The 13,070-nt window shown below is 34.5% G+C and overlaps 2 protein-coding genes across 3 annotated transcripts in view; both read right to left on the bottom strand.

Annotated features, from left to right (window-relative positions):
• Positions 1 to 13,070, bottom strand: part of Root (Rootletin) — a 52,464-nt gene that overhangs the window by 33,922 nt on the left and 5,472 nt on the right. The gene's annotated exons all lie outside the window — the stretch shown is intronic.
• On the bottom strand, positions 7,538 to 11,979 carry LOC128672742 (uncharacterized). The gene is made up of 2 exons (XM_053750094.2): positions 11,083 to 11,979; positions 7,538 to 10,595 (listed from the first exon to the last, which is right to left on the bottom strand). The coding sequence occupies exon 2, from the start codon at positions 10,584 to 10,586 to the stop codon at positions 8,250 to 8,252; it is 2,337 nt and encodes a 778-aa protein (XP_053606069.1). The 5' UTR covers positions 10,587 to 10,595; positions 11,083 to 11,979; the 3' UTR covers positions 7,538 to 8,249.

Below are 13,070 nucleotides of genomic sequence, written 5' to 3' on the forward strand. Positions count from 1 at the left end.
AATTACCATATAGAGTTGAAATTTAATTTTAATCACGGGAAGCAAACAACATAGAAGCAAAATTGGTTAACAACTCGGGAGTCTCCAATGCAATTTCTAAGTACAGTCGACGGCAAATAAACCTAATCAAATTCATAGCAAATTCGCCACTATTGCCACCTCATAGAGGTTCACGTAAGTCAGTTTGTCATGCTGGCTGTACCCACAGGACCAGTGCGTGCCGGTTGTAGGTTGTAAACTGGGTCGCAATAAACGTTTACGACATGATAAACCAGTGAATAATGAAGACGAACGCAACTTTCGGCTTATTCGATTTATATAATGTAAAAATCGCGCTATAACAATTTTATGTGAATAATTCGATTGTATTGGACAAATAGACCGATTATTCTATCTGTGTAGGTACCAAATTTAAAGGGCATTAAATAAACAACAATTACAAATTTTACGGGACCTTTTAATAGCAAAATCATCTATGATATTAGTTTATTATCTCCATTGCGTAGAGAAGAGGATTGATAATTTTCGACACAAATGAGTTTCTATGAAAATTTAACGTATTAGTATAAAAAAACATAGACAACTAGTGAACTTGTTTGATTTTTATCCTCTGAAATTAAGTGAGCTTCCTCTAAAATCTGTCGCTCCTAGGCCGCGGCCTAAATGGCCTACAAAATCCAGAACTAGGTATGACATAAAGTATTGGAGGAATCAGCCATTTTTTTACGTTTTTCAATATAAGAATTGTTACCAATTAGATTATTAATTAGGTACCAAATTATCGCCATCGATAGAGCTGGCCTTCAAGAATCAGTCTTAGAAATTGAAACTGAGGTCCCCTTTGTATGTGGCCAAAGAAACCAACTTACCTTCTTTTTCAAGGCAAAATCCCGGGCAAAAGACCTCCTGGCCGCCTTCGATGAAAGTGGTTTGATGACATAAAGGATTGGACTGGACATACATACAACACCCCATGATGATGGATGATGATGATAAAGCTGGTAACAAACCCGTATCGTGTGTTATTTTGTTCCAAAACGGTGATAATGTCAGTAAGTTGATAAAATTGATATACCTACCTGGTCTCTCCTATCTGTGTAAACAAATTATATGTACCAATATTAATCATTTTTATCCATAGGTACCTACATTTTATTAGCTTGACGTCAAAGCTATACACTACAAATAAAAGTACTTACATAAATCTGCTTTAATCAATGTAAAAATTGTTGTTGAGCTGTATTTATTTTAACCCTATGAATAATTAGAATCGGGCCGCGCGAGAATTGATATATTTAAGCTTGGTTAAACTAATTTTAATAATATACCTAACTTAAATGCGAAATCAGTTAATTGGCTGAGCGACGCCTGATGTTTTTAGTCAACTTGAATAAAATCTTACACTACCAGTGTTCACACACTCAATAAAAAAGAAAGAAAATATTTTTATAAAAACCAGCTCAATCGATGGCAGTAAAAAAATACATACTACTTAAATACTTATCTTAAAATCAACAATTCAGTAATTTTTTTTTTAAACGGCGACCGGTTCGGCATGTTGCCGTGGTAGAATGGCTTCTATCAGATTTTCAGCTGTCAGGTTAATGTTGACTGGTAACAAATATGTTGCTATAAATCCACCTTTGCACTCTAAATGAGTGCAAAGGTGGATTTATAGCAACATATTCATCAAAATTCATATGTTTAATTACAATTTTTAAGTTTTTTCTGCAAACGGTACATTAAAGAGTACACTTATCTATCCCACGAGAGCAGAGACTCGGGCATACACTGCTGAACCGATTTATGAAAACAATCGTCGTTATCAGCCATTACAATGTGGGTACCAAGGGGTGTAAATAAGGCCATGACCCACGCGGGCCCCAATATGGATTGGCTTCAGATTCAGATTGAAAACATCAAAAGTTTATTCGATAAAGTTCCAAAATCTTAGTTTAGTAAGTTCGGCTATTTGTTTGTTGGGTAAACTTTGCTCATTAACGTCAAACTTTTCATAGTAATGAATAACAGGCGATTACCCAAACCGACGGAAATCAAGTGTTTGTGCAGAGCTATTAATCAATACATATAATAAAATTGAAGAAAGGTCAAATTTGTACATTGGATATTTTTTAAAATTCTTCATGGAATTTACTTAGTTACTGATATAGATGACGAAAATACAGTTTTGGAAATTTTTGTCTGTCTGTCTGAACGCTCATCACTCGAAATGTACTGGACCGATTTGCTTGAAATATGGTATGTAAGTACCTTATATCCCTGTAAATGGTCAGGTTCCCGTAGGATAATTGAAAAACTTAATTATGAATCAAAAATACCTCAGAATCCCGGGTTAACATCTTATAGACATTTCATCCCGGAAAATGAGGAGGGTCCTGTAGAAAAATTAGACACATTTCATCCCGATAAATGGTCAGGCTCCCGTAGGATAATTGAAAAACTAATTATGAATCAAAACATTCCTCGGAATCCCAAGTCTTCCAGGACAGGAATCTTCTAGACATTTCATCCCGGAATATGACAGGACCCCCCCTGTAGGAAAATTAAAATAACAATCCACGGAGCCGATTTACTTTAAAATTTTGTAGAAAGGTGTAAACAGAATATAAACAAATTGTTTTAATCGATTAAAGTCTGATAGATATAATGGGCGCAGTATAAAACTCTTCCGTTACTGAATGACTGACAGACAACATATACCCGAAACTGCTGGGCGGGAGGCTGAAATTTGGCATGTAGGTGAGTGTAGGTGAGCACTAAGAGAAGATTTTTTGAAATTCTACTCCGAAGGGGGTGAAAGGGGTGAAAAGCTGTAAATATGAAAGTTCTACATTGTTGAAGTTAATTACTTGAAAATTTGGATTTTGTTTGATTACAACAAAGTTATGAATACGTGTTTCAGATTTTTCTGAAAATTAACCCACAACCCCTTCAAAAGGGGGTGAAAGATTGTATGGGACTTAATACAATTTTCAAGATAAAAAGCTGAAAATTGGCACATTTACTTTTTGTAGTAAATAACAGTAATAATAAATACAAAAAATGTTTAATTTACTTTTGTGGTTAATAAAAAACCGGGACGTAAAACGTCATGGAAAATGGGACGGCACGCGTTGCAGAAAGCGGAAGTGGCACAATATGTAGGAAACGGTACGGGATATCTACTTTACATTACATAGCAGGAAGCGGGATTGGACAAGTTTGCGGGACACGTCTCGTTCCGCAAACTTGTGCAACTCCCAAACCGCAATCAGCGGGAAACAGAAAATTGATATATGTTTACCAGTCTTACAGAGTACGCGATAAAAAAATTACCGAGATTTTGCTATGAAATACGCGCGGGCGAAGCCGCGGGCAAAAGCTAGTTAACTAATAAAAGTATTGGTTATACTGGCCTCTACTTATACTTTATTTTATACTTCTTGCCACTTCGCTTCTGTGAGTGCTTCGGGTTCTTTGCTAACTATGACTCACTTTAGAATGTCGGTGATCCATACCTCCATACCAATATTATCCTTTGTAATAATATTCCTTGGAACGAAATCACGGGTCTCTCTCTCTCTCTCTCTTATCTTAGCGTGGTCCTGGATACTTAAAAAAAATGTAAAGAAACAATAATGACGTGTGATAGGTATAATGTGATGATAGAGACAACCAAAATGTGTTTCTTTCGGCATTTCTTCTCAGCAGTGGTCGTTCCGAAATGCCAGTAATTTGTATCTTGTGAAAAATTACTATTTAATATAAAATTTGATGTGAAAAAGTACCAGTGAAGGTCTAATTTCTGAATAAATGATTTGATTTTATTTTTCAGCCGTGGAGCGTCGCAGCCCAGAGTCCGCTAAACTAGTTAGTATTGAAAATAAATCGCGTCTGTCTATATGAACGCATATAAACTCAACCGGGTACCTATTTTTGTACAATTTTCACCAATAGATACTATTCCTGAGGAAGGTATAGGTACCTAATGTACCTAATGTACCTAACATGGTATAACCGAGCGGAGCCGGGTCGGCCAGCTAGTATCCTATAAATTAAACGCAATATCTACGCAAAAGTTATTATTGTAAGTAAACATCGTATCAAATCGGCTAATGTGGTAGTTAGTAGCCAAATGTGTTTGTGTGTCTGGACATCCGGGAGAATAGGTTATCATGCAGATTGATTGATTTATTTGTGTGTTTTAGAATTATTTATTAGAAAACAAATATTACATAATAATGTATTTAAACCACGGTTTGCTAAATTATCTTATGATGCTAACGACGCGCCGCCGCCGCGCCGGTTTGCTCAGGTGCACAGGGTTGGCAAACTTATCTGGCCCGGTAAAGGTACCTAGTCGTTGATGTTGAATAAACTTGAAAAGAACAAAAAATTACTTTTGTAACTTTCCAATTTTAGTCGCAAAGTCCGTTTAAGCGCATAATTATAAAAGCGTAAAATGGTAAAAGAGCAAAATGATAAAAAAATCAAGAATATTTAGCTACCGAGTTGTCATGGTTTAGGTATGTTCCTTTGATATTAATCCTCATTTTCTGACTCCTCTCTTATCTCTTCATTAATTTTAAAGGAACAACATCTTAATCGATACTTTTCATAATTTACTATTTTACGCGGGGTACTAAGAGACAAACCACCAACTCGCTGGTCTGACTCTGTGCGGGAGGTGGCGGGGGTATCAGTCAACGAAGCGGTCCGACAAGCTGAAGACAGGAGGGCGTGGAGACGGCTCGTCAATTCCTCAACAAAGGCTTTCCAGAACCGGCACGACCGTTAGAAATGAAGACTACAACTGAAGAAGAAGAAGAGACAAACAGCTTTGGCATTTCATAGACATAATGGGATTCCCAAATTGACGTCGGGCGATCGGTTGCAAAATTACAGCTGAATCTTAAGGTTTTTTATACACCGACTACGGATTTCACGGCGTTACAGCCACGAATGTATCAAGGGAATATGCGAGAAAGTGAGAGGTTATATTTCTGGTGTATCGAATTCGAATACAGAAAGTAGGTACTCTGAATACATTACCAAAAATAACCCTATCATTTCGTGCCTTTTGAAATCGAAGGATGCGGATTAGTTAACAGAATATTCCCTAAATATAAATCTGCCGTGAATAGGAATCGTTGGTTTAGGCTACGAGTATATTTCCGCGGTTCGTGACGGTCTTGCATGTCTCCGCGAACTTGCCGCCCATAAATATTGTTTTATGTCATGTGTCACAGCGGCCATCTTGTTTCGCCGGTAAAATCAGAGACAACTTTACTGGTAATAACGTGACGTACCGCCTTAACTTGCGCGGGAAAAATATGGAGATTAGAGAAGCGACTTCGTGTGGTATGAAATCGATAGATAACGGTTGAGGAAGCATACGGGAAAAGCTCAGATAAGTAAAAGAGTCACGGAAGGTAACTTGATGACAATTAAATTGGATATAACTAATTACCGAAGAGAATCAATAAATAATTATATTAATACATGGAGAAATTAAATCTGATCAATGGGATAAAAATTCGCTTACAATCGTTTGTTTTACAACTACCTGCAAAGATCAATATTATATTAGTTTTAAGATTAAATTATCAATACCTATTATGATAAATAAATACTCTATTCTTAGTTTGTTTCAAAATATATATTTGAGCAAAGAGTTACTTTTGTAGTCTGTATAATTTGTGTCCTCAGTAAAGCCGAAATTTCAATGCGGGTTGTTTTTCCTCCGGCGAATTTTTACGAGCGGTAAAAAAATAGGAATGCTTGAATTTATCGATTGTGCCATCGTGTGCTTACCGCCGCCGATCTCGATTCCGACAATCGGTAATCGAGCAGTGCATTACTCTGATTGTAGCATCGAGTGATGAGTTGGGCGTTAACATCAGACACTCCAATTTCGAGTAAGTACTTTTTGTTTTATAGGAAATGTAGGATGTTTTGGTGTAGTAAGTGAGATAATAAAACACGTTTTTTTCTTCAAAATTAATGTTTTATATCACTACCACTATTACCCTAGTATTAGCGGCAGAAGTCACTTACACACTAGAGAACTAACAGTCAGCTGTAGGTATGCAGTTTTCCTTCACTAGAAGTAGTAAGGCAAATAGGAAGGTATTATTTTAAGACTCAAGTGACACTAGTAGGATTCGAACAATTTCAACAACAATTACACCATCACCAATTAATTTTTTATACCAGTGATATGCAATAGTGCATGCAGTAGGTAGATACCTACTGCATGGATGTATCTCAAGTGCCAATAAATCATTTTCAGGTCCCTAAGACTTACGCCGCGCTCAAACAGCAGTTAATCAATGAGTTTTGTCAAAACCGCGTGATGCACATTTTACCACCACGCAAGTACAATGCGGATTCATATATTATGTTTAGAAATATGATGTGTGCACCCACTAACAGACAGACAGACTTTCGCTCTTATAATATTAGTGTGGATTTGAAGGTAATTAATGAATATAGGGAAGAAAACAAATATATGAGAAGTTAATTCGAAATCAAGCCTCATTTGATCATTGTAATAACCATTATCAAGCTAATGAATGCTCCAATTTCACATAGGTAGGTACATTAATTTTTCCGTTTGCGGCACGGAGTTTCGGCAAATTGTCTCATTTGGCATTTTGCTTTTATTTCATTTCGCGCGTCACGCACCGCTAGTTTTTATTTACTATTGTTCATGTAGCCTTGACGACGATAATGTTGTCTATATAAAAATTAGGAAACAAAACCTTTCATTTTCAACCCCCGACGTCAGAAGAAGGGGGGGGAGTTATAAGTTTAACGTGTCTGTGCATGTCTGTCCGTGGCAACATAAAGCCAAACGGATGAACTGATGTTAATTTAGTTTGATTTTTATTTCAAAGAGAATTTAATCAAAAGTGATACTATGTTTGTATCTCTATCATTATCTTTTCTAGCACATGACACTTTTTTAATTTTTTTTTATTATTTCTTACATTTTCAGATGTCATTTTTGGGAAAAAAAATTACATTTAAATAAATGAAATTTATTTAAAAACAACTATATAAGAATAAAAGTATTTACAACATAAGGTACTATTAAGTTAAAATTAAAAATTAAAACTAAATACTAAATTAATTTCAATATAGTGTAAATATATAAGTATAGTGTAAAAAATTAGTGTAAGATATAATGTATGAAATACATAAATAAATCAATAAATAAATTTAAATAAATTGCTATCAACAACCTATTAAATACCTTGTTTATAATTACAATTTCCATTATTGCAATCAAGCATTCCATTATTGCAGCATGGCTTAATTTGATAATTAAATGGACTATGGTGATTGCAGCCAATACAATACTGATCACGAAACCTATACTAGCCGCTAGAAAACATAGAAAAGAAAAAGTCCTAAGCAGCAATAAGTTAACGGTATCTCAACCCAAATAAGGTGGGTGGACCATGTAAGGCCACTCTAACGAATAAACAGATTTTATTAGTTTATTTACTGGATAAATAAAAGAAAGTAATGATTAATTGACACTTTGTTTTAATGTGTATCATAAAAAATACTTTTTTTTATTCTAGATGTAATCACTATTTCTTAAACTTAACTTTTATAAAGCTTTTCTAAACGGCCTTGTAAGGAACAAGGCTCCATACAAGGCCAATATTATAAATCAGTCGTTTAACTTAAAACTAGAATTGAAATAATCAAAATATTCGCTTTTACTAAAACCACAGATAAAGCTCTTTCATTTAAATGAAAAATTAAATGCCTTACATATTATAATGTTCTTTAAAAAACTCAACAAACATTCCTTGAACATCATCGTAAAACTAAGAATATATTAATGGAAATTAAATAAAAATTATAGTCGTGAGTATTATATCGATAACAAATAAGTTTCCAATGCGTTTTACAATAAAATAATTAATATTTTTTTAAACCCGTAATGGCCTTCTTATGGGTCCGTTCTTTGTAAGGCCAAAATGTTCTTAAGAAGGCCAAACTAACAATTATCATCTATGACATATTTTTTTATATTGAATGTAATACCTGATAGACAGTAAAGACTACGTTCTCTAATTATTAAAAAAGTATAAATGGCACATAATCAGTCTTGTAGACAAAAATATTTCAATTCAATAATACCTAAAATTAAAAAACGAAAAAATAAGAAAGTAATAACTAAAATTCGGAAACAAACTTATAAACTAAAAAGGGTAAAAACTTTGGATATTTTAATCACAATCTGAGCATAAAAATGCGAGATCTTTTTTAGTGAGACCAACACACTCCTCGTGATACCACTTTTGACATTCGCTGCATTGCCTCATGACTTCGATTCTACACTCACCACATGCGTGGCAGTACCATTCCTTTTCTTCACCTTCTGCACTTCTCTTATCTATTAATCTTTTGCTTCCTGTTTTCAATCTTTTGCTTTCTTTTTTCACTCTTTTGCTGTTTTGTTGTTGTGCTTTTCTTTTCAGTAATTTTATGGAATCATTTTCATTGGTATTTTTCTTTTTTTGTTCTCGTTTACTTGTAGATTTTTCTTTTTTCTTACTTATTGTTTGCTTCAACTCGTCCTTTTTTACTTCAGTTTTAAATAAATCTTTAACTATTCTTTGTCCTTTATAATTAATAGCTTTTTGTCGTGGACGAGTAGATTTTATCTTAGCGTAGTTTGGAGTAGGCAAAAAAGTATGAAACGATTTTTCCTGAATTAGGTGAATTAACGGCTCGTCATCATCCGAAGATCCAGAGGGACTTATCTCATGACATTTTTTTTGAGCTTTTGTTTTAGGCCTGATTAATTGTTTTTTTGGAGTGATTCGTTCTTTCTGATCGGGATCTTCATGAGATGACGAAGAAGAAGTGTATAATTCGGAGATTTGAAGTTTACTCATGTAGTTATTTTTAATAAATGATTCACTAAGATTCAACTCAAGATCAGATTCAGGACTAGAATAATCATAATTTTCTTGTAGCCCGGACGTACTCGGAACCGGATTATCATAGAGAGATGGTAGAGCCTCATCAATCGTATCTGCGTCGTTGAACCGGTCTACTGAAGTTCGCAGAATGTGGCCGCACTGATCATTGACCGAATTATCTAATTCCATGTCAGAAGCATCAGTTGAAGGACTGTAAGGAACAAGAATTACTTTTCTATTTTCTGTCGCAGCTGAAAATTTTGGCGATGTTGATACGGTTTTCTCTTCGGAAGTTGATGGAAAAATGGAATATACGTAAGCATGAGCTGGCCTGCTTTCGTCTATCAGCGACGGAGATGACAATTCAGACACAGGAGACGATACTTGAACAGGTAGAAGCGGTTGGTCGATCTCGTTTTGTAATGTTTCCGGTAAAGGTCTTTTAGATATAATTGAAGGAGCATAGGCATCTTCGGGTATAACATCAGGATCAAGAGGGTATAAGCCAGTGGCTTTGAATCCATTTGTTATATTGGTTTGCGTTATACATTTCGGCCATGTTCGCGAGAAAATTTTATTAAATGCAACTTTGTTTAAAGTCCTCTCTAGAGAATTGCTTAGGTAGTTCAACACTTCTTCATCCCAGTGATGTTCGAAAGACCGATTAACTGATTTGTCCAGAGGTTGGAGTTCGTGCGTAGTGTTAGAAGGTAAGCAATACAGCACTGTATTATTTTTATCTGCTTCTTCCAGAGCCTCGTATGTTAAATGACACTTTGCACCATCAAAGATAAGGAGACACTTACCGGGTGCTTTATGTTGAGCAAAATGTTGAATGAACTCTACGAACAAGCTACTGGTCATGCTGCCTTTGGGTGCCATGCTCACCTTTGTTCCATGTGGCAAATTTGATCCTAATTCTGATCTGTACCTAATTCCTTTAAAAATAATCATTGGAGGTATGGCATTACCGACAGCATTTACACACATTGCTATAGTAACGTTCTCAGCGTGCTCCGGAGCAACAAGATGTACTCTGGTGTTTCCTTTTTCTGCCAAAACTACATTTTGTTTGTGAACCGTAATGCGACACCCCTTTTCATCCATGTTATACAAGCGTTCTGGATGTGCATTAATGTCTAACTCTTCATAAAGTTTTTTCACTTCTTCAAAATGATGTTTCACAATGGGCTTATTCATTTTTTGGGCTCTAGCTGGATTCATTAGCTGGGGTTTTCTTTTTGATATTGATGGGTTTCGAATTAAAAACATTTTAAGCCATTTGCGTCCAGCCATTCTTGTAGACATATTGAACGAATGCTTGATTTTGAACCTCTCACAAAATAAAAAGGCTTGTTTCCGAATAAATTTAGGAGTAAGTGGTATACCCAGTTTTGCAAAACGTTTGATTCGCTGCGATAAGTCTTCTTCTAATTCTTTTGTAAGAATAGTTGTCTTCCCAATAATTTTAGTACTGTTACCACTTAGTAAATGGTTTCTAAGGGTGCGTCTTGGAATATTAAATTTTAACGCAGCAGCATTTGTATTTAGTTCATTGTTTTGTACCGCTTCCATGGCACGTCTTAAACTATCTTCATCCCATGTACTACCCCTTTTTCTAGGTTTTGATCCTGACATTCTTGTAATCTGAAATAATGCGTATAAAATTTAAACAACTGTTCAATTATCGACTTATTCTTATAGCGACATTTACAGACATGACCTCTGTAAAATAAAGGAAATTTAAAGATATAACTGTAATAAAATAATTTTGAAGAAATATCTATTCAGTCTAAGTTAAAAAGTCGAATAATCCTTATAAATAATAAGATTATAATAATTGAACATTGCTTCAACTTCCCCGTTACGTATTATTATAATAAGTAAAAACTAAGTATTCAAATTTTATTAGTAAATGTTCCTGGTAAGGCCCGTGTTCCCTAGCAAGGCCAACCGTTAAATTTTTGATTGGCCTTATAAGGAACCATCGGCTTTCATAGGAACACTACCGATATTTTAACTAAAATCAAAGCAAAATTTTTATATTTTTTCTTTAGTACCACAAAAAATCCTAATATAACAACTTACAGTAAAAAGAATACGATAATAATAGGTTATTTACATAAAAACTCACCTTTAGCTGAGCGCGCGAATTACAATTTTAACCTCGCCGTCCGAAGTCTACAAAACGAGAGACCGCACTGACAAAATAGCAACGCGAGCGACTCGTCGCCGCGTCTGTGTCCTTGAGTTTGATGGAGCTTCGTGTGAGTGGAAGGAATTTGTAATCACGTGACTATAAATATGAGTTTTTTATAATCGGCCTTCAAAGGAGCATGGCCTTCCATGGTCCACCCACCTTAGCTTCACAATCACGTCTGGCCAAGATTCGGGTTATCCACACCTTCGACCCAAAGCCGTGACCACCAGATTACCATTATCATAGGTCAGTTCCGTGTGCAAGGTCGTGATAATGTGCACATGATGTCTGTGCATGTGACGACTGTTAAATGGACGCCTGAATCATGCGCAGCTATTCGAATTTCGATTTTTGAGGAAAGATTTCGTCATAGTACATAGGTTGTGATTGTTGAATTAATTTGAAATGACTAAGTAATTAGTTTTCCTTGTAGAATTATTGATAGTAGTTGCATCACTCAATGATGATATATATATTATATTCTAATGGATAATTACCGACATTTTAGTATGACTTTGTTTAAGATATTCAAATGTTGTCTGTATTAAAATCAAGTAATTAACCAAAATTGATGTCATTCGACGTTTAGAAATAGATGCGTTCCGAACAATGTCACTCTAATATGTGAGTCTGAAACGGTTCTCCGACAATTGCTTCGTCTACGAACGTTTCTGAAGTTTCAGACTCCTAATATAAGCGTGCTATATTATTATTTTTTTTTAAATAAAAATAAAAAATCTTTAATTTCATCATCTACAAGTTTGATGTGTATAAACTAGTTGACGGAGCCTCCTTTTGAGCATTTCAATGCCTGTGCCAGGAACCCCCGCTCTTTCTTAGCTCTAAACATACATTATATCTATATCTATGAATGAATAAATAAATAAATAAATCTATTTATTTATATGCTTACGTAAACATACACTACAATGATTTTAAAATATAGTTTTATTATTTGTAATCGAAGATTTAAAACTACCATTTTTTTTGAAAGGTATTTATTTGCTATTAAGGAGTTTTACCTACCTTCTCATGAAAAAAGTTTATTTGCATGCTCCATTTCTAGTAAGTACATAGTTTTGATTGATGTTTCCAAAGAAGATTTATCTGTCTTCATTCGAAACCCGTTTCCAAAAGAGAATTATGTATCTTTATTGGAAACCCGGTTTCTAAAAAAGTAAAATATATCTGGTTAGGAAACCAGTTTCCAACCGATAGTTTCCAATGAAGGGGAAAGAGCCGAAGGGAAGTTTTTTTCTTTTTTTTAAATCATCAATAAAAAAACTTGGCCTTTTTAAAAGAAAGTTGGTGTAAATGAATTCTGTGGATTGTTTGGTTTTAAAGAAAAACAAAACCACAAATATAAAGTATAATATAAAATGTTATACTTTAAAAGAATAAAAGTATAATCTTAAAAACCTTTGCATGTTGAAGTATCGCCAATAATTCTTTCTGTCTAGAAAATTATGGCTTCCTTTCTTACGGGTCCGAAGCACGATACCGTCAGCAATTGCTTTTCAATATTCTCAAATTATATCAAAAAACATTCAATGTGTCAGTTTCAGTTTTTATTTAATAAGATTTAAATCACTGGAACGCGAATTGCACTTGGATAAATTAAATTAAAATTGACCATTAATTAAAAATGGATTTAAGTTAAACGACTTGAATCCATAATAAAGAAAATGTTTAAAACATGAGTTATTTTCTAACGTATAAACGCAGTACGATTTGAAAAAAGAACGGGTAGTTTGATAGGTATGTATGATGGTCAGTATGTTTTTCAAAAATTCACGAATAAAACTAAACTACGCTGCTACGTAATATAAATCAGTGATTGCTACGCAATTTCGTAGCCTTTTATCGTAGCACATTCGTAGCAGTGTCGTAGGTTATAAAAATTTTACTACTTTTGTATATAT

This window comes from Plodia interpunctella, chromosome 9, assembly GCF_027563975.2.
Source record: "Plodia interpunctella isolate USDA-ARS_2022_Savannah chromosome 9, ilPloInte3.2, whole genome shotgun sequence".
NCBI classification, from domain to species: domain Eukaryota; kingdom Metazoa; phylum Arthropoda; class Insecta; order Lepidoptera; family Pyralidae; genus Plodia; species Plodia interpunctella.

What these genes read in the sequence shown, in the direction of transcription:
- LOC128672742 (XM_053750094.2), bottom strand. Translation starts at nt 10,586, where the DNA reads ATGTCAGGATCAAAACCTAGAAAAAGGGGTAGTACATGGGATGAAGAT.